General features: G+C 38.6%; 1 protein-coding gene across 3 annotated transcripts in view; it reads left to right on the top strand.

Annotated features, from left to right (window-relative positions):
* Positions 1-27: 27 nt before the first annotated feature.
* The window catches only part of Togaram1 (TOG array regulator of axonemal microtubules 1), a 55,363-nt gene continuing 30,885 nt past the window's right edge, over positions 28-24,505 (top strand). Inside the window, exons 1-6 of one of the 3 annotated variants that reach the window (XR_007835195.1) lie at positions 28-2,283; positions 15,747-15,903; positions 17,423-17,557; positions 18,794-19,090; positions 23,260-23,522; positions 24,155-24,393. Coding sequence is in view for 2 of the 3 variants with exons in the window: in XM_051195903.1 (XP_051051860.1) it covers positions 232-2,283; positions 15,747-15,903; positions 17,423-17,557; positions 18,794-19,090; positions 23,260-23,522; positions 24,155-24,393 (3,143 nt within the window). In the remaining variant the exon portion in view is untranslated. The remainder of the gene's footprint in view (positions 2,284-15,746; positions 15,904-17,422; positions 17,558-18,793; positions 19,091-23,259; positions 23,523-24,154; positions 24,394-24,505) is intronic. The other 2 variants (XM_051195903.1, XM_051195904.1) reach the window with 2 other exon arrangements.

Raw genomic sequence — 24,505 nt, forward strand, 5'->3', positions numbered from 1 at the left:
GGCCCTGGTTACGCCGGGTGGCGGCTGTGGGGTCCCGGGCTCGGGCGGGGGCCATTTTGGCGGAGGCTGGCTGCGGGAGTCGAAGGCCGGAGAGGCCTGGCAGCTGACGGGAGCCGTCCCTTTCCATCCTCTGCAGCTGGGGCCTCGGAGAGGAGCTGGAAGGCTGGGCGCCATCCAGCCCTCCCAAGACGGCAATGGTTCCCTCCAGCCATCGCTACCTGACGACCCTCCATGGCGGCCGCGCCTTCCGAGCTGCTCCTGCTGCCTCCCCTTGCAACCCTTGGTTCCTATCGCCTCCCGAGCCGCGGTCGTCCTTCCGCCCCAGGGACTGATGGTCGTCGAGCTGGGGGCACCATGAGAGGCGAGAAAAACTACTACTGCCGTGGGGCTGCGGGGGATCACGGATCCTGCCCCTCGACGCCGTCGCCTCTGACTTCGACCCTCCTTTTGCCGGCGGAGGCCGTGTCCAGTAGCTGGTCGGGGCCTGGGAGCGGGCTGTCGGGCGGAGATGAGGAGGAGACTCGGCTCCTTCAACTCCTGCGCACCGCACCGGATCCTTCCGAGGCGTTCCAGGCCTTGCAGGCTGCCTTGCCGCGGCGGGGCGGCCGGCTTGGCTTTCCCCGCCGCAAGGAAGCCTTGTATCGGGCGCTGGGCCGAGTGCTTGTGGAAGGCGGTAGTGATGAGAAGAGACTCTGCTTGCAGCTACTCTCGGACGTTCTTCGGGGTCAGGGGGAGGCAGGTCAGCTGGAAGAGGCCTTTAGTTTAGCGCTTTTGCCCCAACTAGTTGTCTCCTTACGAGAAGACAATCCAGCCCTACGGAAAGATGCGCTGCAGATCCTGCATATTTGTCTGAGGCGTAGTTCTGGCCAGGTACTGAGAACGCTGATACAAGGCCTGGAAAGTCCAGATGCCCGGCTTAGAGCTTCCACCGCGCTGTTGCTCCCTATCTTGCTTACTCCTGAGGACTTGTTGCTGGGCTTGGATCTCACTGAAATAATAATATCTCTGGCCCGAAAGCTTGGCGATCAAGAGATGGAAGAAGAATCTGAGACTGCATTCTCTACGCTTCAACAAATTGGAGAACGACTTGGTCAAGAGAGGTTTCAGTCCTACATCTCTCGCCTGCCCTCTGCTCTGAGGAGGCACTACAATCGCCGCCTCGAGTCCCAGTTTGGAAGTCAGGTTCCTTATTATTTGGAGCTAGAGACCTCTGGGTTTTCTGAAGATCCTGCCCCTTGTGTAATGACTCTTTGCAATAGCAATCTTAAATTCGGGATTATTCCTCAGGAGCTGCATGCAAGATTGTTAGATCAGGAAGACTATAAGAACAGGACTCAGGCTGTTGAAGAACTAAAACAGTTGCTGGGGAAATTTAACCCAAGTTCTACCCCTCATTCTAGTCTTGTTGGTTTCATTAGCTTATTGTATAATTTGTTAGACGATTCCAATTTCAAAGTGGTTCATGGCACACTTCAAGTTCTGCATTTACTGGTCATTCGCCTGGGAGAGCAGGTGCAACAGTTTTTGGGACCAGTTATAGCGGCTTCTGTGAAAGTGCTAGCAGACAACAAGTTGGTGATCAAGCAGGAATACATGAAAATCTTTCTAAAGCTAATGAAAGAAGTAGGTCCTCAGCAGGTGCTTTGTTTGCTCCTGGAAAATCTCAAACATAAGCATTCCAGAGTAAGAGAGGAAGTAGTGAACATTTGCATCTGTTCCCTCCTGACCTATCCCAGTGAGGATTTTGACTTACCCAAACTGTCTTTTGATCTTGCTCCAGCTCTTGTAGATAGCAAACGCAGGGTACGCCAGGCAGCTCTAGAAGCCTTTGCTGTCTTGGCATCATCAATGGGCTCAGGTAAAACCAATGTCCTTTTTAAAGCTGTAGATACTGTTGAATTGCAAGATAACGGAGATGGAGTGATGAACGCCGTGCAGGCCAGATTGGCCAGAAAAACTCTACCACGGCTAACAGAGCAGGGATTTGTGGAGTATGCAATACTCATGCCATCTTCTGCCCAAGGTAGGTCAAGCCATTTGGCACATGGAGCAGATACAGACTGGCTTATGTCTGGTAACAGAACTCAGAGTGCACACTGTTACTGTGGTGACCACACGAGGGACAGCATGCAATTGTATGGATCCTACAGTCCAACGATCTGTACCCGAAGGGTGTTAAGTGCTGGAAAGGGAAAAAACAAATTACCATGGGAAAATGAGCAGCCTGAAGTCACAGGAGAAAATCAGACCTCTAACTCCAAGGACACTAAAGATACCGAGCAGGTATGCTTAATTTTCTTGAGTTGAAATTGAAAACTTTACATTGAAAATTTTTAAATTAAGTACTGATATGGACATCCATTGTAGTGGTAAAGGTTATGTAAGTCTTGATTAAATTTGAGGATCGATGTGATGTGGACAATAAGTGGGTTTCAAGTATGGCTTATTGTTTTCATCATGTCACTCTTATCATACAACAAACATCAAATACCTAGTAGGTACCAGATAAAGAATTATTTCCATGTGGTTTCTGGAGGAAGTTACAAATGGGCAATTAACATGTATTAAATGCTAGAATAGAAATACAGAGTACAGTGTAAAACCAAAGGTAGGAAAAAGCAAAAAAGCCTTTAGGGTTCTGATCTTTGAACTCAGATTCCTGTCCCCCAAAAGCTTTTATTTTAAAATGTATAAATCTACATGTAGATTCAGAGTATAGTGAATACTCATGTACTTCATCTGTATTTGTGTGTTAACATCTTGCAATATTTGCTCCATATTTTATGAACCATTTGATAGTAAATAGGCATATTTTGGATTTCACTCCTTAATATTTTGACATATGTCTTCTAAAGTAAGTTATTTTCTATTACTGTGCTTTACAATACTAACAGTAATTAAATAGTATATAACTTTTATTTAAATTTCTCCATTTGTTCCCAAACAGTGTGTTTTTTATTTTTTATTTTACTTTTATCATCCAAGATCCAGTTATGGTTGTTGTGGCTGTTGTCTTTTTATCTAACATTATATTCCTACATTTTGGTGGGTTTTGTAGTAATTGTTTTGTACAGTATCTCACAATTGTGAGTTTATCTGATTGCTTCAGTATGATTGTAGTGAAGATAAAACTTCGTAGCAAATACATTACCTAAGTAATGGATACAGCGCAGAGGGGTTATCCCACCTTGAGTAACATTTCCTTTTATCTTTTGATTTAAACTGACAACAAGATCCATTATAAAGGTATGTTTTCCCCTTTACTATAGATGTTATATTAAGACCTTACAAACACCTCAACAACATTTTACTCATTGTTTTTTACATCCACTGAGTATTTTTACTTGTATTAGTTATTAGATTGGGGGCTATAAAGAATGTAATTAAAGATAAAACCACTTCTTCTACATTTGTTACCTAAAATTCTATGTGTAATTATTATATCTATCTTTAATTTTTGCTCCTTAAAATCAAGTTTGTTCTTTTTTTGTTCTTTTTGTTGTTGTTGTTTTTTGTTTTTGTTTTTTTCAAGACGGGGTTTCTCTGTATTGCTTTGGAGCCTGTCCTGGAACTAGCTCTGTAGACCAGGCTTGCCTCCAACTCACAGAGATCTGCCTGTCTCAGCCTTCCGAGTGCTGGTATTAAAGGTGTGCGCCACCAAGGCCTGCTCCTGTCTGTTCTTTTTTTAAGATTAATTTCTATTTATGTGTCTCTATGGGTATGCCTGTGTGTGTGTGTGTGTGTGTGTGTGTGTGTGTGTGTGTATACTAACCTGTGGAAACTCTATGGGTATGCCTGTGTGTGTGTGTGTGTGTGTGTGTACTAACCTGTGGAAGCCAGAAGAGGATGTTAGATTTGGTGGAGCTAGAGGAATTACACGAGTCTTCAACTTGGCCCAATGTAGGTACTGGGGACCAAACTCTGTCCTCTGTAAGAGCAGCAAGAGCCCTGAAATGCTGAGCCTTTTTTCCATACCCAATATTTTAAGATTATTTATAATTCAAATTTTTATTGAAAATAGAATTTTTCATGCAGTATATTTTGAACATGGTTTCTCCTCTCCCAACTCCTCCCAGATCCTCCCCAACTCCCCACCCACCCACATTTGCAATCTTTCTCAAATTAGGAAATAAACAGGCAACTAAAAAATAAACAACAATCCAGAATAGGACAAAATAAACAGGGGGGAAAAAGAACCAATGGAAAAGCACAAGAAACACTCAAACATAGAAATTTCATAAAAACACAAAATCAGAAACATAATTTGTAAACAAAAGATCTGCAAGGCTTAAAAAAATGCCCAGACATAGCATGGGACAAAATGTCTCCCAAAATACCATTTAGTTCATTTAGTGTTGGTCATCAAATTTAGTTTTTTGGTGCTAAATTACCAGTGTTTGACCAATGCCTGGCTCCTGTCATCTTTTTGAGTAGGATCATCTTGGCTTCTGCTTGTCTTTTTTTTTTTTTTTAATTTAAATTAGAAACAAGCTTGTTTTACAGGTCAATCCCAGTTCCCTTTCCCTCCCTTCCTCCCCTGCCCCCCATCAATCCCCCATCCCATCCCCTTTCTGCTCCCCAGGGAGAGTATGGTCTTCCATGGGGGGATCTTCAAAGTCTGTCACATCATTTGGAGCAGGGCCTAGGTCCTCCCCATGTGTCTAGGCTGAGAGAGTATCCCTCTATGTGGAACAGGCTCCCAAAGTCCATTTGTATAGTAGGGATAAATACTGATCCACTATAACAACAGGAATCAGAGAATAAGTGCATTTCCAAAATGCCAGTTTGGACTAATTTATAATGAAAGCTTCTTTGGTGAAACTGAAATTTACCATAGAGATCAAGTTGTAAATATGTACTCAGAGAAATGCTCGTAGAAATACACTTTTCTAAAATGAGGGCACAGACTAAACAGATACACATTTGAAAACGTGCAGCCTTAAAAAGATGTATATGTGTATTATTGTTACTGTTTGTTTATAGAGCAGATTTGGAATGATAGCTATACTAACTGAGAAGTGCAGGTGTTGGTGAATACCCTGCCCACACACTTAAATAGCCTGCTCCAGAATTTCCAGCACATCATTGGTAGCACATCATAATGGGAGAGTCAGTGAAACCACAGGAAGAAGAACCAAAAAGTTCATCCTTCACATTAGGCTTTACTCCTGCTTCGATGACATACCCTTTTCCTCTGCTTGCTTTTAATTTGACTTGTTCTTTTTCTTGTTTACATTTTATTTGCTTATTGGAAGAAAGTGGGGATCATTTGTGCCATAACAGAGGTAGGGAAGTCATAGGACAACTTGAGAGAGTTGGGTTGTTTCCTTGAGCTGAGAGGATTGTGGGGATTGAACTCTGCTCACCAGGGTTGGCTGCTGTGCCTTTTCCCAATGAGCCATCTTGCTGACCCAACAACTTTGATTTTTAATAATGGAAACAATTTTGTCATTCTAGAAACATCTTTATCTAAAGTTTGTTTAAATTTCATTTAATATTGCTTCTTTTGACTTATGTGTAATTGCAAGTATATTATTTAATTTCCAGTTACTGGGTTTTGTTTTTTGTTTTTAGTGTTTCTGTGTTGCTGATTTCTAGTTTAATGTCTTTGCAGTTTCAGAACAGATATTATATTGTCATATTCTTTTAAATTTCTTAGTGTATTTTATGACCTAGAATGTGTCCTCTTTTTTCTGTTTGTGTGTGTCTATGCACAAAAGTGTGCTTCCTCAGGGGTGTGTGTGTGTGTGTGTGTGTGTGTGTGTGTAGGCCAGTGGTTGACACTGAGTGACTTCCTCTAAAGATGTCTACTCTTTGTACTGAGACAGGGTTTCTCATTGAACCTGGAGCTCAAGGGTTCTCAGCAAGCCCCAGTGATCATCCTGTTTCTGCCCCCACCCACTTCTCACTAGGGTTACAGACACTGAGCCCAGCAGATCTGAACTCTGGTCCTCATTGCTTATATAGCATGTGTCTTCCCTTCTAGCTATCTCCTTAGCTCACAATGTTGTCTTATGTTGATGAATGTCCTATGTGAGTTTGAGAAGAACTCCTAATCTGTTGCTAGATGAAATTACTTGTAGCTGTTAATTATATCCAGTTCATTCATGTTGTTGAGTTGAGTTGTTCTTTGTTTTTTTTCCATATGGATCTGGCAATTTCTGATACAGGAGTGATGAAGTCTCCAACTGTAATAGTGGATTCATTTATTTCTCTTTGCAGTTTGGCTTGTATTTCCATTACATAACTTGACACTATGTTGTTATTAAAGATGATTTTATTTTCTAGAATTATTGATCCCTTTATCTTGTGGTACTCCTTTTATGGCTAATATTTTTTTTTTTTTTTGCTCTGAAATTAATATAATCATGTTGGATTTCCTTTTTTTTAATTTTTAATTTTATTTGTATGAGTATTTTGCCTTTATGTATATCTGTTTATCACATGCATCCAGTGCTCCTGGGAGTAGAAGAGGAAGAGTTATAGACAGTATGAACTGCCAGGTAGATGCTGGGAATCTGACCCCTGTCCTCTGGAAGAGCAGCTAGTCAGTGCTGAGCCGTCTTTCCAGCCCCATGCTGCTTTCTTTTCATTTGTGTTAGAATGATACATTTTTATCCTTTTATTTAATGTGTTCCATTAGTATATTTAAAAGTTGCTTCCTTATAGAAAATACATAGTTGGGCTTTGCTTTTTGTTTTTTACTCAGACAATTTTAAAAATGTTTTTCTTTTCTGTGAGTATGGTATATGTATGTGCTAAATGCTGTGTGTGTGCAGGAGGTATCTGTTATCCTACCTTATCACTCTGCCTCATTCCCTTCAGGGTCTCTCACTGAACCTAGAGGTAGGCTGTTAGCCAGCGATCTTCAGACATTCTCTTGTCTCTGTCTCCAACAGCACTGGGGTTGCCAGCATATGTTCAATCAAGCTCTGCTCTTTCTTCTTCTCCTTTTTTTAAAAATGTGATCTGGAGTTTTGAACTCAGAACTTCCTGCTTGTACATAAATGCTCTTAACTGCTGAGCCATGTTCATAGCCCATATTGTGTTTTAATTAATTTAGACTAAGCTATTAGTCTAATTAATATGATATTAATTAATTAGTCTAATTAATATGATAGTTTAGTATATAACATGCTTTATTTGTTGCTTATCTTTTTTATTTCTGTCTTTAATAGTTTTTGTCTTTGGTAGATTTAATTGCGAATTTTTATGATTCTGTTTTCTTTTTCATAGCATATCAATTGCTCTTCTATTTTTCTCTTTATTTTGTAGTTGCCTTAGAGTTTGCAGTATGCATTTACATATATACAGACATGATAAATAGAAACATTAATACTATTGTTTTGAGTTCTTAGAGCAATCAAGAACAAGAAAAATAGGAGCTGAAGATATGGTTCAATGCTTAAGAGCACTGGCTGCTCTTTAAGAAGACCTGGGGTTCAATTCCCAGCACCTACATAGTGGCTCACAATCATCTGTAATACCCTGTTTGGGCACCAGACACATACATGGTGAATAAATAGATATGCATGCAGACAAAACACCCACACACATAAAATAAAATTTTTTTAAAAAGAAGAGAAAATTTTATTATATCTCATTTATGTCTCTAGTGCACTTCATCTCTCACTCACTCTTTCTCTCCCCCACTTTCGCTCCCCCTCTCTCTCTCTCTCTCTTGGAGTGTGTGTGGGGGTGTGTGGGGTGGGTGGGGGTATGTGTGTATGGGGATTATGTGTTTCAAGGACTTTGACCTATTTAATTTTATTTTTATATGGACAACTATTAACATTTGTTATAAGGCAAGTTTTTTACTGGAAATTTACCTCAATTTCTGCTTGTCTGTGGATGTCTTTTTGCTTTTCATTTTTGTGGGTACAAGAGTTCTAGGTTGATGTTGTTTGGTTTTTCCTTTCTTTTTCTTGACATTTTATTTCACTCCCTTCTCACTTCCATGATTTCTGAGGAGTCAGATGTGATTTTTATCTTTGTAACTATAGCCTCATTCCTTACTCTTCAAGGGTCTCTCCAGAGTTTGAGGAAGACATTCACAACAAAACCAAACTGAGCTTTAAGGCCATTTTATCTGAGGGCTAAAGACTCACATACATGATCTGAAGATCATTTTATTTTATTTTGTTTTTTCAGTTTTAACTCTCTTGTCTTAATGGTCTGTAATTCTCTAGCTCTAATTATTTATTTCCAGTTTTGTAATTCTAAATCTTTGGTTCTGATTCTCTCTTTTAAATCTCTGTTGCTTCCTTTTCATCATCTTAAATAAATTTTTTACAGGATTGTTAGGAGTATGTTTTTCCCTGCCAGTCTGGTCCCACCGCCGCACCATCCCCAAATAACACACTGAGACTCTGTATTTGATATAATGCTGTAGGCTAGTTACTAGTTTCTTATTGGCTAGCTCTGTCTTAATTATTAACCCATTTCTATTAATCTGAGTACTTCCACGTGGTCTCATCTTACCAGAGAGAGACCGGCGTCCTACCCTGTATGTCCTCTATCTTGGAACTCTTCTCTACTACTTCCTCTCTCCTCCTAGTCTCCTAGTCCCGCTTATCTTGCATTCCTATTGGCCAACAGTGCTTTATTCATTAACCAATATGAGAAACATATTTACAGAATGACATCTTCCATCACAGGATTCTTGAAACAATAAAAACAAAACAAAAATCAAAAAACAAAACAAAACAAAAACTACAGTAGTTTCATCTCATGATCAAAGTACATGCCATGGGAATGCGTAAGTGGGGACATGGTTCTTGGCACCTTCCTGGGCAGTGGCATTAAAAACATCCCAGCCACCAAATATATTCTCTTATCTTGTTTGTAAACCCAGAACAAGAAAAAAGGGGGTGGGGGAGGGACCTTGTAAGTTTGGCTGCAAGACCAGACCATCCTTTGTAGCCCTGGCTAATTGTGAAACTTTACTCGCAGACGTTAACTAAGACTTAACTTTCTTTGGACTTGGTTAATTGATTAGTTATTATTTGAGACCTAAACAATAAATGGTTAGTTGAAGCTTGAGTTTTACATCATAAACCAAGTTTAGAATTTGTGTAGAGTGTTAATTGCTAAAAGTTTGGTAGGGAATGATGTCAGTCTTGTTATGAGTTGGACCTGGTGAGGTAAGCTGACAACCAATTTAGGTCACTTTTGTTTCTGAAGGACTTTGATTGGACAACCCAGACATTTTGTAATTCCATTCTTGATTATAATCCATAAAAGTCCAACTGGTGATTTATCCACAGAGATTATGTCTGGTCACTATGTCCTATCAGTTTAGCTAATTATAAAGAACAGGCTTCTAAGTGTCTTACAGTCCATGTGGAACAATAGAATTAGTTATGAAGCATATTCTAGTATATTCCTATTTTTCAAAATTATACAACTTAATGAGAGTCATCTTCTGACCATCCACGGATATATGTGCCCTTAAGATTAAGATACAATCATGAGATTACATATGCACATCATATGAAATTACACACTACAGTACAGGTATTGGGGAGACATTATACTTGCTTTTACACATATGAAACTACAGACAGGAACAACAGTTTCCAGAGTTGGTGGTCCCCCAGGCCATACCCAGATGGGATTCTCCTCCTTCAGAGAATCATTCCTCTGCTGCAACTCCAACACCTTTGGTCTGTGTAAATCAAGTGTTTTTTCTCTTCTTTGCCTCCCACATTGTTCTTTGTCTTTGACTTTCAGTAGCTGGAAAATGATATGCTTACACATAGTATCTATGGCCTTTGCACTGGTGTTCATGAGCTTTCTGGATTTGTGGTTTGGTTTCTGACATTAATTTAGGGATGTTCTCAGCCATTATTGCCTCAAATATTATCCCACTTTGTCGTCGTCGTCATCGTCTTCTCCTCCTCCTCCTCTTCTTCTTCTATGCATGTTGTTCCTCTTATAGTTTCCCACAGTTTTACATATTCTTTTTTTTAGTGTTCCCCCCCCCCCTTAGTGCTTTTTCACTGTAGAAGCTCCTACTGTATAGACAGACCATGTATAGACTAAAGCCATACTGAAGGCATTCCTGCTTGCTCTTCCAATGTTTTTTATATTGCTTTCTCACAATTGCCAAATTTCAGTTTATTTTAACATGTACTTGTATTTTTGTCTGCTTTTTCCTGGATAGCCTTTTACAAATTATAGTTTTTTTTTTTTTAAATCATGACCTAATTATATTCCAGCCTTGTTTCCATATTTGATGCTGGTTCTAATGCTTGTTCATTTTCTTCTAACCGTCGTTTGATTTAGTTTAGTTTTTTGTTGTTGTTGTTTTGTTTTTTGTTTGTTTGGTTTTTGATTTTTTATTTTTTATTCCTTGTAAGTTTGGTTGAAAGTTGACTGTGGTGTACTAGAGAAAAAGTGGTAAATAGGTGATAAGTGAAGGACAGGCTGGAGAGATGGCTCAGCAGTTGGGAGAACTAATTACTCTTCTAGAGGATCCAGGTTCAATTCTCAGCTTCCACATGGGAGCTCACAACTGTCTGTAACTCCAACTTCAGGGAATCCAATAACCTCACACGAGACAAAACACATAAGAAAAATGCACATAAAATAAAAATAAATTAACTTTAGCCAGGCAGTGGTAGCGCATGTCTTTAATCCCAGCACTTGGGAGGCAGAGACTGGCAGATCTCTGGCAAGTGCCAGAACAGTCTCCAAAGCTACACAGAGAAACCCTGTCTTGAAAAACAAAACAAAATAGGTGTTAAAGTGTGGGGCAAGTGTTCTATAGTCCTGTATTTAGTACTCCCTGATGCCTGTGCTCTGGATTCAGAGATTCACCCATGCCTTTAGCCTTCTGAGCCATTTGTATAGCACAAGCTGACTAGAGGAAACTAACTGATCTTCTCCTTTCAGTTGGATCACTTAGGTTCTGGTAGAACGTCAGCAGATCAAGCTTTACTTAAAAGGAAAAGCTTCTCCTCAGGGCAGGCCTTGTTAAGTATAAAAAAGCTCTGTATTTCACAATAATTGATAACATTTTTTCTTTCCTGTCACAAACATTTAACTTTTTCCTTCACTCAGTGTGAAGTCATGATAGAGTTCCTGGAGGTAAACTCAGAAGAGTGGGGACTCCCCTGTGACTTGCTCCTATCCCTAGAGCTTTAGCTTTCCCTGTGCTGCTATTGAGCCTCTAGCAATTTGTTAATTAACAGTCTTTTCCCTGTCCTACTTCTGTCTACCTCAGAGATTTCTGCTTAGAACTTCCGCCTGTCAGTTGTAATTCTGAGTACCTACCTATTCGTTGCAATTGGGCTTTTAATGGGTGTATGTCCATGCTTTTGTTGTTGTGTATCTGTTTGTAGTACTGGAGATTGTATGTGGAGTCTCACACATGGTAGGCAAATAAATGTTCTACTATGTTCTGTACCCTCAGCCCTCCTTGACACTATCAAGTTTCACTTTTAATAACATTTACAAAATTTAAAGTCAATCACAATTACTTTGTTACTTTTGTATTTTTTTTTCTTTTTTTAAATAATGGATACAGTTTTGTTCCAAATCTGAAATAGAATTAGTTTAAGTTATAAGCCTCAAGGCATTCATGAAAGTAAAAGGTGGAATACATTTCCAAAACCCATTAATGATTATTCATTATAAATGTAACACCAGGAGCTGGGGAGATGGCTCAGAGGTTAAGAGTACTGGCTGCTATTCTAGAGGGCCTAGATTCATTTCCCAATACCCATGTAGCTGCCCACATTATCTGCAACTCCAGTTCCAGAGGATCAGAAGCCTTCCTCAGGTTTCTATCACACATGCATGTGGTGCACAGACATATACGTAGACAAAAACACCCATACACATTTAAAAAAAAAAAAAGCCCAATGATGGTGGCACATGCCTCTAATCCCAGGACTTGGAAGGCAGAGGCAGGCAGATCTTTGTGAGTTTGAGGCCAGCTTGATCTACAGAATGAGTTCCAGGACAGCCAGGGCTTCACAGAGAGACCCTGTCTTGAAAAAGCAAAACCAACCAAACAACAAACAAACAAAATAAATGTGGTGCCTGTATGTTTGTGTTTGTGTATATTCTGAATAAATGTTCTTTAATTTGATGAGTGTTTAACTTTTCCATATGCCAGTCATTAATGATATGATAAGACATCATGATCAAAATATTGTAATTATAATATAATTTAAAAAGACTTAAGAAGACTAATTAGATGCTCATTGGAGTGCCTTAGTATAAGATGGTTTGTGTTTGGGTTTTTTTTTTTTTTTTTTTTTTTTTTTTTAATGGAGATTAGCAGGTGTCAAGATTCTACAAGCAAATGATGGATAGAAGAAATACTCTAAAGGATTTAATGATAAATTGCTGAAATAAAAATGAAGCAAGGATGGGAATAGTTCCACAACTGAACAAAGTGAACTAAAGGCATATTAGACCTGTGAAGGCCATAGATGGCCTAAAGCAAGAAAGTAGTCTGGGGAAAACGGAGTTCTGGTGAAAGAGGACAGCGTATACGAGTTATGTTCAAAGCTTCAGAAAGCATGAAAAGAACCAGAACTGCAGCTCTGGAAGTCATGTGGTGAGAATGTCACTTGAACAGCTAGTGGGCTCTGTATCGAGAGGCATACAGAGTACCATGGAGTGCTTAAGACTGTATTAGTTACCTTTCTTTTGCTGCCATAAAATACCAGGGCCAATGACAACAGTTTATTAAGGTTTAATGGTGGGAGAGGCATGGAGGCAGGCTGGCAGAGCAGAAAGCTGAAAGATCACACCCTTAATCCTAAAGCATAAAGCAGAGAACACAAACTGGAATGAAATCTTAAAACCTGCCTCCTAAAAGCATGTTTCTTCCAGCAAGGCCATACCACCTAAGCTTCCCCAAACACTGCCATCAACTAGGACTCATTCAAACTACTATAAGATCGAATTTTGCTATAGAGCCTCATTTAAGAAGTAGTAATAGATAAAATGAGTAAGAGAAAGCAAATATGTACCTCAAAGCTGAACGAGAAACAAAGCAAGGTTCTAGAGTGAAGTAGCAAAACAGATTTAAGGCATGATGTAGTACAGTCTGTAGCAGGTAAAAATTAAGAGTAGGGTTTCTTGTTTTCTTTTTTTCCTTTTTGGTTTTTCGAGGCAGGGTTTCTCTGTATTGCTTTGGAACCTGTCCTAGAACTGGCTCTGTAGACCAGGCTGGCCTCGAACTCACAGAGATGCTCCTGTCTCTGTCTCCCGAGTGCTGGGACTAAAGGCATGCTCCACCAACGCCCAGAGTAGGGTTTCTTTGTACATATTGCACCTACTCCTTGTATTCTGGAACTACATTTAATTTTGTCTTTAATATCTCATTCCTCTTTTCACTTTTCAAGACAGAGTTTCTCTGTAACAGCTATGGTTGTCCTAGAACTCGCTTTGTAGACCAAGCTGACTGAACTCACAGAGATTTGCCTGCCTCTGCCTCCCAAGTGGTGGGGTTAAAGACATGTATCACCACTGTCTAGCTCTTTTTCTTATATACATTGTGTATATACATAGAAAATTTTGGAAATAAGAAAAAAAAGAAAAGAAAAATTAAAAATTTTCCATAACCTCACTATTGAAAGAGATTTACATGTAGTCAATATTTTGCTTTGGTGGTGGTGGTGGTTTTTGTTTGTTTTTGAGATAGGGTTTCTCTGGCTGTCCTGGAACTTGCTTTGTAAACCAGGCTGGCTGGCCTTGAACTCAAAGAGGTCCACAGTGAGCATGTAGTGGTCAGAGAACAACTTGTAGGAGTTGGTTTTCAACTACCTTCATGTGACGATCAAACTCAGGTCATTGAGCTTGGTAGCAATATTCTTTGCCCACTGAGTCATTTCTCCAGCCATGGTTTTGGTTTTATAACAGTACTTACCACAGTGCTCTTCTCGCTGTTTGTGACAGTGAAGGAAAACACCCACCAAACAACATAGTATACAGGACATAGTAGGGTGGGCTTATTACTGCTTACTTTTGAATAAGGAAGTTCTGTTATAAAGAGACAGTGTGGAGAATCAACTCTGAATCCCGCAGATATACTCTGTGGTTAGTACTGTAGATTCTAAGTATAAAAGATAAAGAAAATCCAGTCCCTGTATTCATATGTGATGTATATGTTTCTTATTCTTATTGCTTGTATCTATTTCTTTTCCCTTGCTTCTCTATAACAAGGTAGGTGTGTGTGTGTTAAAAGTCGAAAGGAAAAGAAGAGCTTTAGTGTTAGCAAATTTTAATGTGTGTATGAATTTCTCAGGATCTTGTTCAAAACATAGATTCTGGAGCCAGTTAGATGACTGACTCAGTGGCTAGAGGCACTTGCCACCAAGCTTAATGACCCGAGTTTGATATCCAGGACCCATATGATGCTAGGGGATACTGATTGTATTCTTGTATACTAGGAAAAACTCATTGTTATGTATGGTGGCACATGCCTATAATTCCTGCATTTGGTATGCTTCAGCATGATTGTGAATACAAGCCAGCATGGGCTAAATGGCAGATTTGAGATCAGCCTCTACAAATCTGTTAATCAATAAACAATAGGCATGGTAATGTATTTATAGCTAAGTTGGTAGAGTGCCTGCCTGGATTGTTGAGACTGAGTTCAGTCTCCAATGCTTCAAAAATTGGATCTGGTTTCTCATACCTGAATCTCAGCATTTGCGAGTCAGAGGCAGGAAAATCAAGAATTCAGGTTAGGTCATCTTCGTGAGTTTGAGCCCACCCTGGGCTATGAGACCCTGTCTCAAATCTTCTAAAACAAGCAACTTAGGTATTAGAGCTTGTCAAAATCATGAAAGTTATCAGTGTAGATGTTAGATGATCACCAATAAGTAATTTTCTTTTTAAAAGTCTAGAATTATCTGAACATGAAAAATTTTACTTTTAATGCTTGTAAAAAAAAAACATGAAGTTTGTTAATAGAAATAGAGAATCGCATATTTGGAAGGGTAATAGGGGAGGATGGGTTAAAAAAATTGAAATTAATATAAAAATAAATGTAAAAGAATCTTTACTGGCCTCTTGTTTAATTCCATTTGATCCTTTTTACTACTATCGTATGATCAATTGTAGAAATTATAATACTGAATTTTGAGCAACATTTATCGCTTATAGATCATGTGATTTTATAAGAAAGTGCCTGGGAACCACCAAGTACTGTGTTTGTATGTGTGTATGTGTAACATACTTGGGTGTTTTCTTCATTTTTGCTAGTCAGGTTTCTCACATGTTTGTAAGCACATGGTTTATCACTGAATACACCTCTAGCCCCTACTTCCATGGTTGTAACTGGAGCCTGGTGGTAACATATATATTTGGACTGCAGAATATTACTGATAATTTTGCTATGGTAAAAGATTAGAATGTTTATTTTCTCAGTGATCTTCAGTTGCTTGTTGACTGTTGCTAAAAGATGGCATAGAATAAAGCATATGCCATGAGCATTTTCTTCTTGTGTTTTTCTTTCATCCTTTACCATCATTATTTTTACTCCTGCCTATTTGTCAAATATACATTATATAAAGGTAAAGAACAGAATTGAGGTATAGTCAAAGAAAAGTAGCATTTCTATCTTGGAAGGAAAAAAATAGTATGTCATATTGAATAAAGTGTATTACATATGCAAGAATATTTTTCTCTTACCTGAGTTTTGTAATTGGATCTAAGTTGTTTTGTTATATTTATTACCAAGGAGGCTTAGGAAAAATTTGCTAACTTAATTCTCTCCTCAGTTTTCAGCTAATGACCTCATCCCATCTCCAAAAATAAAGCCCTCACAAGGAATGCCAGTCAATGATGATTTATGTTTTAGCAAAAAAAGATCATCAAGAAACTTATTTCAGAGTAGTCGGGATTTTAACTCAGATTCAATTCCTACATGTGGTGCTGGTAAGTAAATGTTTGGAATAATAGGCGTGTTGAACTAAGTTAAAGATTCTCTAAGCTTCATTATCCATTTGAAGGCTTGTAAAAAAAGTATATATAATCTAGCAGGCAAGTCTTGTTTAATAAATGTTTGTTGAAGATTGGTTAAAGAGTGAGGACTTTGACATAATTGTGTCATGAGATCATAGGTCTCATGGCAGACTGTTAGTAATATAGGGCCATGGCCACTTAATAAGCATCTAGTGTTTCTTGAGCATCTCTGCATGTCAGATAGATTTCTTAGTGTTGGGGATGTAGCTTTCAAGAAAGGTATAACAAAGCCAAAAAATGTTGCTTTCTATGCTGGATGTGGTGACACATACCTTTAATGCTAGTACTAGGAGAGGAGAGACCAACAGATCTCTGAGTTCCAGGCCTTGTCTACAGAGAGTTTCAAGCCAGCTATGACTACATAGAGAGATTCTGTCTCAAAAACAAAACAGACAGAAAAGCTCCAATTCTAGTTGAGCAGAGAGCAAATATTAAATCAGTGTAAGACTTGATAGATCGGATGATGTAGAAGAGGAATAGGAATATTTTTAACTATATGACTAAAAGCAACCATATTGAGGAGGGGATATTTGAAACAAACTAGTAGAAGTGAGGAGAGAAGAGCAAGTGATTTCAGGGCAGAATAACTAAAATAGTTGAATGGAGGACTTCCTTCACAAAGGTGGCAGAGACTAGAATGATAGGAATGAAATGAAAGGCATGCAAAGCTGAAATTTCCAGATGTCATGGAGGCTTTTGAATGACTATTGAATGAAGCCTTTATTCTGAGGAGAATTTTAAAGAAGTGCTACCCCTTCCTTATGCCTTCCAAGCTCATTCTGGATGTTATAATTAAAACGGGGGGGGGGGGAGGAAGATGGAGAAAGGGAGAACTGATTGAGTTCCTTGTCCTAATCCTGGCTGAGGTTTATGGAAGCTTTAACCAGCATAGCAGTGAATGTAGTGAGAAGTGATTGGATTCTGATTACATGTCATAGGTAAAATTGACATGATTTGCTGATTTTTGTAGATTCCTTACAAATGGTGAGAAAAGGGAAGTAAAAAAATAATCTAAGAACTTCTGTAGAAAAGATGTTTAATTGTGTAATTGTCATAGAAAGTATATATTCATCCAGGTATGGTGGCATATATCTTTAGTCCCAGTACTAGGGAGACAGAAATACTCACTATATAGATCAGGCTGGCCTTGAACTCACAGAGATACTCCTGCCACTACTTATGTCTCTGAGTGCTCTTTGAGCTGTGTCAAGTCAGAATTCCTCTTATTTCCCTGTATGTGTGTACGCACGTGCATACATGCATATGCTTGGTTCCATAAGTGAGGTAAGGAAGAAAGGACAATATTGTTATTGGAAAATCTGATTAAAGTTAGTTAAAGTCAGAATATAATTAATTACACAAATGTTTATGAAATATATAATCAAAAATAACATTTACTTTTATTTTGCTCCCCCCATGCCTCCCTTCAAAGGTAATACTACAACTCATCAGACAAATCTTCCTGGGAAATGTGGGCAGCTTGGACTATCACAGATAGGCAGTAAAACAGGCAGTGTGGGTTCTGACTTACAGTTCCTGGAGACAACCAATGGCCATCAAGATAAAGGTATTTATAAATATATAAGATTTCTGACACTAGTTCAGATGCTACTTTGTGTGATCATAATGAAAACTTGTTACAATTAAATGATACTGGTATTTTTTGTAATTGTTAATCTAAAATGTTAGTTCTTTTAATTTTGATTTAAATATGACTAATTAAAGTTTTTAAATTTCTGATGAAGGCTAACATGAATTGAAATACTATCAAATAAGTACTATGTACATGCAGTTATTTAAATTTTAAAGCTAAATTATGGTTTTTTTGGAACTAAACTTCCTAACAGGTTGTTTCAGATAAGACAGGATATAAAATGGACATGGTGGCTAATGCCTATGGTCCGAGCAATTGGAACAAGGAGAATTGCTATAACATAAAGTCTGGGCCAGCCTGAGCTACAAGATGGGAACCTGTCTTCCCCTCAAAAAGGAAAAAATGTAGAGGTGTAAGCATATATATACAAATGTATACACAACAGTGCACCTGTTATGCCAGTGTTGGCAAAGTAGAGAGAGAATGATTCCTCTGGGGACTGCTGTCAAACTACTTTAGCTTAGTCCAAAAATAAGGTGGAGAGCAGTTAAGGACCAGAGCTGGTCTCCACACACATACACCTGCACTAAGTAAATAAATAAATTAATGCAGTTGATGATTTTTCCCTCTGAAAAGCAGGTAGTGTGTGTGTGTGTGTGTGTGTGTGTGTGTGTGTGTGTGTGTGTGTGTGTGTTGGGATGGGGTGGGAATTACAGCTCCGTTGTAGAGAATTTGCTTAACATATGAAAGACCCTATGGTAAATACTAAATATTCTACACTTTTAAAAAGTCATTATTTAAAAGTTATCAAAAGTAATTTGGGAGAAGATAAAGTGTGGAAAATGTACAGTAGACAAATGCTCGAAGAATAAGTATGTTGATAATGAAATATTTCCACCAAAATTATGATTCACTAAAAATTTTAATGCATGTACTTGAGATAAATGTAAATAAATGCTTACACAAATACAATTTTATAAAATTGCAAGAAGAAAATAAATGTAGAAGTAAGAGAAATTTTCAGTAGGATAAGAAAGCTTGAGATTCAAAGATATGATGTATTAGTGCTCAAAAATGGTTCTATGCCCAACACCATATAAAAACAACAAAAATGCTGTATGGGTGCTTCCGAATGTGAAAGGGGAGGAGCCTTTGAACTCTGAGACGATGTGTACATGAAAATAACATATTCTCTTTGTTTTGTTACAGTATACACTAGCCTGAATTTTGGCAGTAAGACACAGCAAACATTTGGTAGTCAAACAGAACGAACTTCTTCATACTCTGGTTCAAATGCAAGCCCAGGACCCTTTATCCTTCCATCCTATCCTCTCTCATCTCCTCGAACTAGCCCAAAGCACACATCTCCTCTTTCTGTATCTCCAAAGAAATCTCAAGATAATTCCATTAGTTTCTCAAATTCTTGGCCTCTTAAAAGTTTTGAAGGACTATCAAAGCCAAGTCCACAGAAAAAACTTATCAACCAGAAATCATCTGACCCTACAGGTAAGAACAATGGTAAAGATTAATGCTTTATGTTTGAATTCATGCTTTGTAGTTAATATAACATTGTTAGATTTTTAAAACTGGGCTAATTATATTTTCTTCTGACCTACAGATATTTAGGAAAGTATTTAATATATATTTAATAGACAAAATAAATAATTGAAATGTATTTTAAATGAACATTTCTTCCCTTACATTGCCACTTTAAGATGCTTTTTTAGTACTAGGAGAGTAAACATGCTTAATAGTAGAAAGGAACATGTTGTTTTAAGGGCCTAATGACCCTTCATATTTTACTATAATACCTACTCATGTATTTGACATTCATTAAATACTTATTTGCTAAAATTGTTGTAAAACAGTCTCTTGTTATTAACTAAAATATTATTTTTTAATAATATGATACTCCCATATTGTGATATTAGCATTTAACTGCATTCAGACAAATCCAGCTTCCAAATAAAGTTTATAAAAAGGCATTCCTTATATGCAAATGCTTTCCTATCCTCAGCCTCTAAGACAAGATGTTCTGCTTTAGAGATACCCACACAACTAGAGTTCAATGCTTTCATCCTTAGCCAATTACATCACTGCATTCTCCTCATGATGACCCTTAATATCTTTTTACTAATTTCTTTCTTTTCTCTATAAGATCTTGAAAGCCTTTGGTCTGTGTGTGTGACAAGTGTTGATTTTGATCCCAGAATCAAAATTGAGACAGAGAGAGAGAATGTGTGTGTGTGTGTGTGTGTGTGTGTGTGTGTGTGTGTGTGTGTGTGTGTGTGTGTGTGTGTTTTCATCTTGTTCTCCCTGGTGCTGCTCACATTTACCAGTCACCGAAGTATTGGTTGTATAATTAAGTCAAACCAAAAGAATAGACTTTTTAGCTTATTTTGAACTTTTTTTTTAAATTATTTTACATGTCGATCCTAATTCTCTCTCCTTCCCTCTCTCCATCCCTCCCTCCCTTTTACCCTCTCTGCCCCTTCACATGCACCCTGACCACCCTCCCCTCCCATCCCCCCACCCCAATTCCACATGTAGGGCAATGCCATCCAGGTGGGATCATGTAGATCTGTCAGGTCAGTTGAAGTAGGGACTAGGACTTCTCTCCTGTCTCTAGGTTAAGGCAGTATCCCTCCATGGGGGATGTGTTCACAAGGTCCTTTTGTGCACCAGGGATACATCCTGGTTCCACTGTCTGAGGTCCCTTAGACTGCTCAGTCCTTCTGGCTGAGACCCATATTCAGGGGGGCCTGAGTCAGTCCCATGCTGGATTCCCAGCTATCAGTCTGGTGGCCCGTTAGCTCCTCCTTGTCAGCTCCTCAGGTCAGCTGTCTCTATGTGTTTCTGCAGCCTTTTCTTGTCCTCTCCGTCTGCATCTGGATTCTAGTTCGATTCAATGTTTGTTATGGGTGTCTTCTTCTGTTTCCAACAGGTATTAGATGAGGGCTCCATGGATAAGTTAGTTGATCTCACTATCCTGGAAGCCTTTCCACGGTTGCTCAAATTGTTAGTTGGCGGCAGTCTTATAGGTCTCTAGACCTTTCTTTATGTTCAGTTTTCTCTTCAAACCAATATTGGCTCCCTCTTTTATGTTCTCTTTCTCTCTCTCTGTCTCTCTGTTTCTCTCTTCTGTCTTTTATTCCTACCCTGACTCAATCTTTCTAGTCGCACGTGTTTTCCTTTCCTCCCCCTCTCTTTCTCCTACTTCTCTCTCCATTCACCCCCCCCCCCCACTTCCCCTGTGCTCTGGGGGACGTGTCCCTTCCTCCTTCTGTGAGGGACTTTATACGAATCCTAGTTCCTCTGGTAGTGTGAATTATAGGCTGGTGATCCTTTGATCTAGGTCTAAAATCCATATATGAGTGAATACAAACCATGTTCCTCTTTTTGTGACTGGATTACCTCATTCAGGATGGTTTCTTCAAGTGCCATCCACTTGCCTGTGAATTTCAAGATTCCATTTTTTTTTCTCTGCTGAGTAGTATTCCATTGTGTAGATGTGCCACATCTTCATTAACCATTCTTCAATTGAGGGGCATCTAGGTTGCTTCCAGGTTCTTGCTATTACAAATAGTGCTGCTATGAACATAGTTGAACAGATGTTTTGTTGCATGGATGTGGATCATTTGGTTATATGCCTAAGAGGGGGACTGCCGGGTCCTGTGGTAAACTAATTCCCATTTTCCTGAGGAACCGCCATACTGATCTCCAAAATGGCTGTACGAGTTTGCACTCCCACCAGCAGTGGAGGAGTGTTCTCCTTTCTCCACATCCTCTCCAGCATGAGTCGTCATTGGTGTTTCTAATTTTAGCCATTCTGGCAGGAATAAGATGGTATGTCAAAGTTGTTTTGATTTGCATTTCCCTGGTAGCTAAGGGTGTTGAGCAATTTCTTAAGTGTCTTTCAGCCTTTTTGATTTCCTCTATTGAGAATTCTTTCTTCAGTTCTGTACTACATTTTTTAATAGGGTTGTTTGGTGTTTTGTCGACTAGTTTCTTGAGTTCTTTGTATATTTTGGAGATCAGCCCTTTGTTAGATATAGGATTGGTGAAAATCTTTTCCCAGTCTGTGGGCTGCCATTTGGCCTTGTCCACTGAGTCCTTTGCCTTACAGAAGCTTCTAAGTTTGAAGAGGTCCCATTTATTAATTGTTGCCCTCAGAGTCTGTGCCCCTGGAGTTATGTTCAGGAAGTGGTCTCCTATACCAGTTTGTTCAAGGGTACCTCCTACTTTCTCTTCTAAGAGGTTCAGTGTGGCTGGATTGATGTTGAGGTCTTTAATCCATTTGGACTTGAGTCTTGTGCATGGCAACAGACATGGGTCTATCTGCAGTCTTCCTAACACCAGCATCCAATTGTGCCAGCACCATTTGCTGAAGATGCTGTCCTCGCCCCATTGTATAATTTTAGCTGTTTTGTTGAAAATCAGGTGTTCATTAGGTGTGTGGGTTAATATCAGAATTTTCAATTCGATTTCATTGGTCTACCTGTCTATTTTTGTGCCAATACCAGGCTGTTTTCAGAACTAAAGCTCTGTAGTAGAGATTAAAATCAGGAAGGGTGATTCCTCCTGAAGTTCTTTTATTGTACATTGCTTTGGCTATCCTGGGTCTTTTGTTTTTCCATATGAAATTGATTATTATTCTTTCAAGGTCGGTGAAGAATTGTGGTGGGATTTTAATGGGGATTTAACTTTTAACATTACAAATATTATGATAAGTGATAATATAACTTAGCATATAGTATTTTAATGTAATATGCAGGGATTTTATATGCTTATTTTTCTATAGTTATTGGGAAACGCTGGTGTTTTTATTTCATCTTATTTTACATAATAGTTTGTTTCTAATATAAGATAATTGTGTAGTACTTTCTCATTGGGACTGCCAACCTGTAAATAACAACATAGAGACTTAGTATTAATTATGAAAGCTTGGCCTTTAGCTTAGGCCTGTCTCAACTAGCTGTTCTAATTTAAATTAACCCATTTATATTAATCTACATTCTGCCACATTGTAATACCTCTCTCCCAATTTACACCTCTTATTCCCATGTCTAGCTGGCGACTCCATCTTTCAAATTCCTGGAGTTCTCTCTTTACCCAGATGTTATAATCAGGTTTTTCCCACAGGTCTTGTCCCACCGCCGTGCCAGCCCCAAATAACACAGAGAGACACTGTAGTAGATTTAATTCTGTTGGCCAGTTACTAGCATTTCTTATCTGCTAGCTCTGTCTTAATTATTAACCCATTTCTATTAATCTAAGTACTTCCATGTGGTCTTATCTTACTGGAGAGAGGGGCTGGCGTTCTCCTCTCTCCGTCCTCCATCTTCAATTTCCTCCTTCCTCTCTCCTCCTTGTCTCCTAGTCCCGCCTATCTTGCTTTCCTATTGGCCAACAGTGCTTTATTCATTAATCAATAAGAGATACATATTTGCAGAATGACATCTCCCATCACCCAGAAGTTCTGTCTATACCTTATTCCTAGCTATTGGCTGTTCACATTTTTATTACACCAATCACAGCAATATGTCTTCCCACATTATACAAATATTTCATAACAAATAATATACGTTTTAATTTTAAAATATTATATTTTAAATACTTATGACTCAAACTTACTCTGAAAATGAGAGAAAATAAAATACATATTTTTCATGCAGGAGAAAATTCTCAAGAGAAAACTACGCCAGTTCAACTTACACCTGCCTTGGTGAGATCACCTTCTTCCCGAAGAGGCCTAAATGGGACAAAGCCTGTCCCTCCCATACCTAGGGGAATAAGCCTTTTGCCTGATAAAACTGACTTAAGCACAGTGGGACACAAAAAGAAACAGCCTGATGATATTTGGAAAAGTGAAAAAGATAGTCTTACAATTGATCTTTCGGAATTGAATTTCAGGGATAAAGATTTGGATCAAGAAGAGGTAAGAACTCAAAACCTTTTTAATTATTAAAAAATCCCTTTAATATCCTGTAATATAATTGCTGCATAAGGAAAACAATGGTACTTTCATGCTATAACAGTTTTTCTTACACATAAAAATAATTCAGTTTGGGGGCTCACTTATATAGCTCAGTTTAGAAGTGGCATGACTTTTTAGAGATTCATTACTTTGAAGTGTAGCCCTGCTGGTTTTATGTACATTCATATTCTATAAAATGGCTTGCTCCTGTTTCATCTCCAGAATGTAAGGAGCTATAGTAGCAGATTAATTTCTGTCACTTTTAATCTTGTAATTTCTACTTTCAGAGTCGCTGATTCAGTATTAATGGAATTCATACAATATATTCAGTTACTTTGCCATTTGCCAAAAATGTCATGGTTAGTAATAGGTGGAGGGCTTGTCTTCATAGCAACTCATAGTCTAGTAGGTTGTTTATTAACCCAAGCAATGGAGTCTAGTTTTTATTCTGTTCATATATTAACATCCATTTGTTTGTACCAGATGGAGGATTGGCTAGCTTGACAAAGTTAATGGAGTTCAATCATCTAAGGATACCTCTTTTATATGTATAAGAATTTAATGTCATGACTTGTTTTCTTTCTTTCTCTTAGATGCAAAGCTCCCTTAGGTCCCTTCGTAATAGTGCAGCTAAGAAAAGAGCAAAGCTGAGTGGCAGTAGCAGCACCTCTGATATTGACAGTCCTGACTCCGCAATGAAGCTTGAGCTGACCATGGACTCCCCGTCCCGATCTTCCTCTCCCAACATCAGTTCTTATAGTGAAAGTGGAGTTTATAGCCAAGAATCGTTGACCTCTTCTCTTTCTACAACTCCCCAGGGGAAGAGAATAATGTACTTATTTTTTGACAAGTTAATATTCACTTAGTGATCTAGACCTTTAACACTGAAAAATACTTAAAGCCATTTCATTTTTAGTTCTTAAAGTATTTAAATACACCTGGTG

This window comes from Phodopus roborovskii, unplaced genomic scaffold, assembly GCF_943737965.1.
Source record: "Phodopus roborovskii unplaced genomic scaffold, PHOROB, whole genome shotgun sequence".
NCBI classification, from domain to species: domain Eukaryota; kingdom Metazoa; phylum Chordata; class Mammalia; order Rodentia; family Cricetidae; genus Phodopus; species Phodopus roborovskii.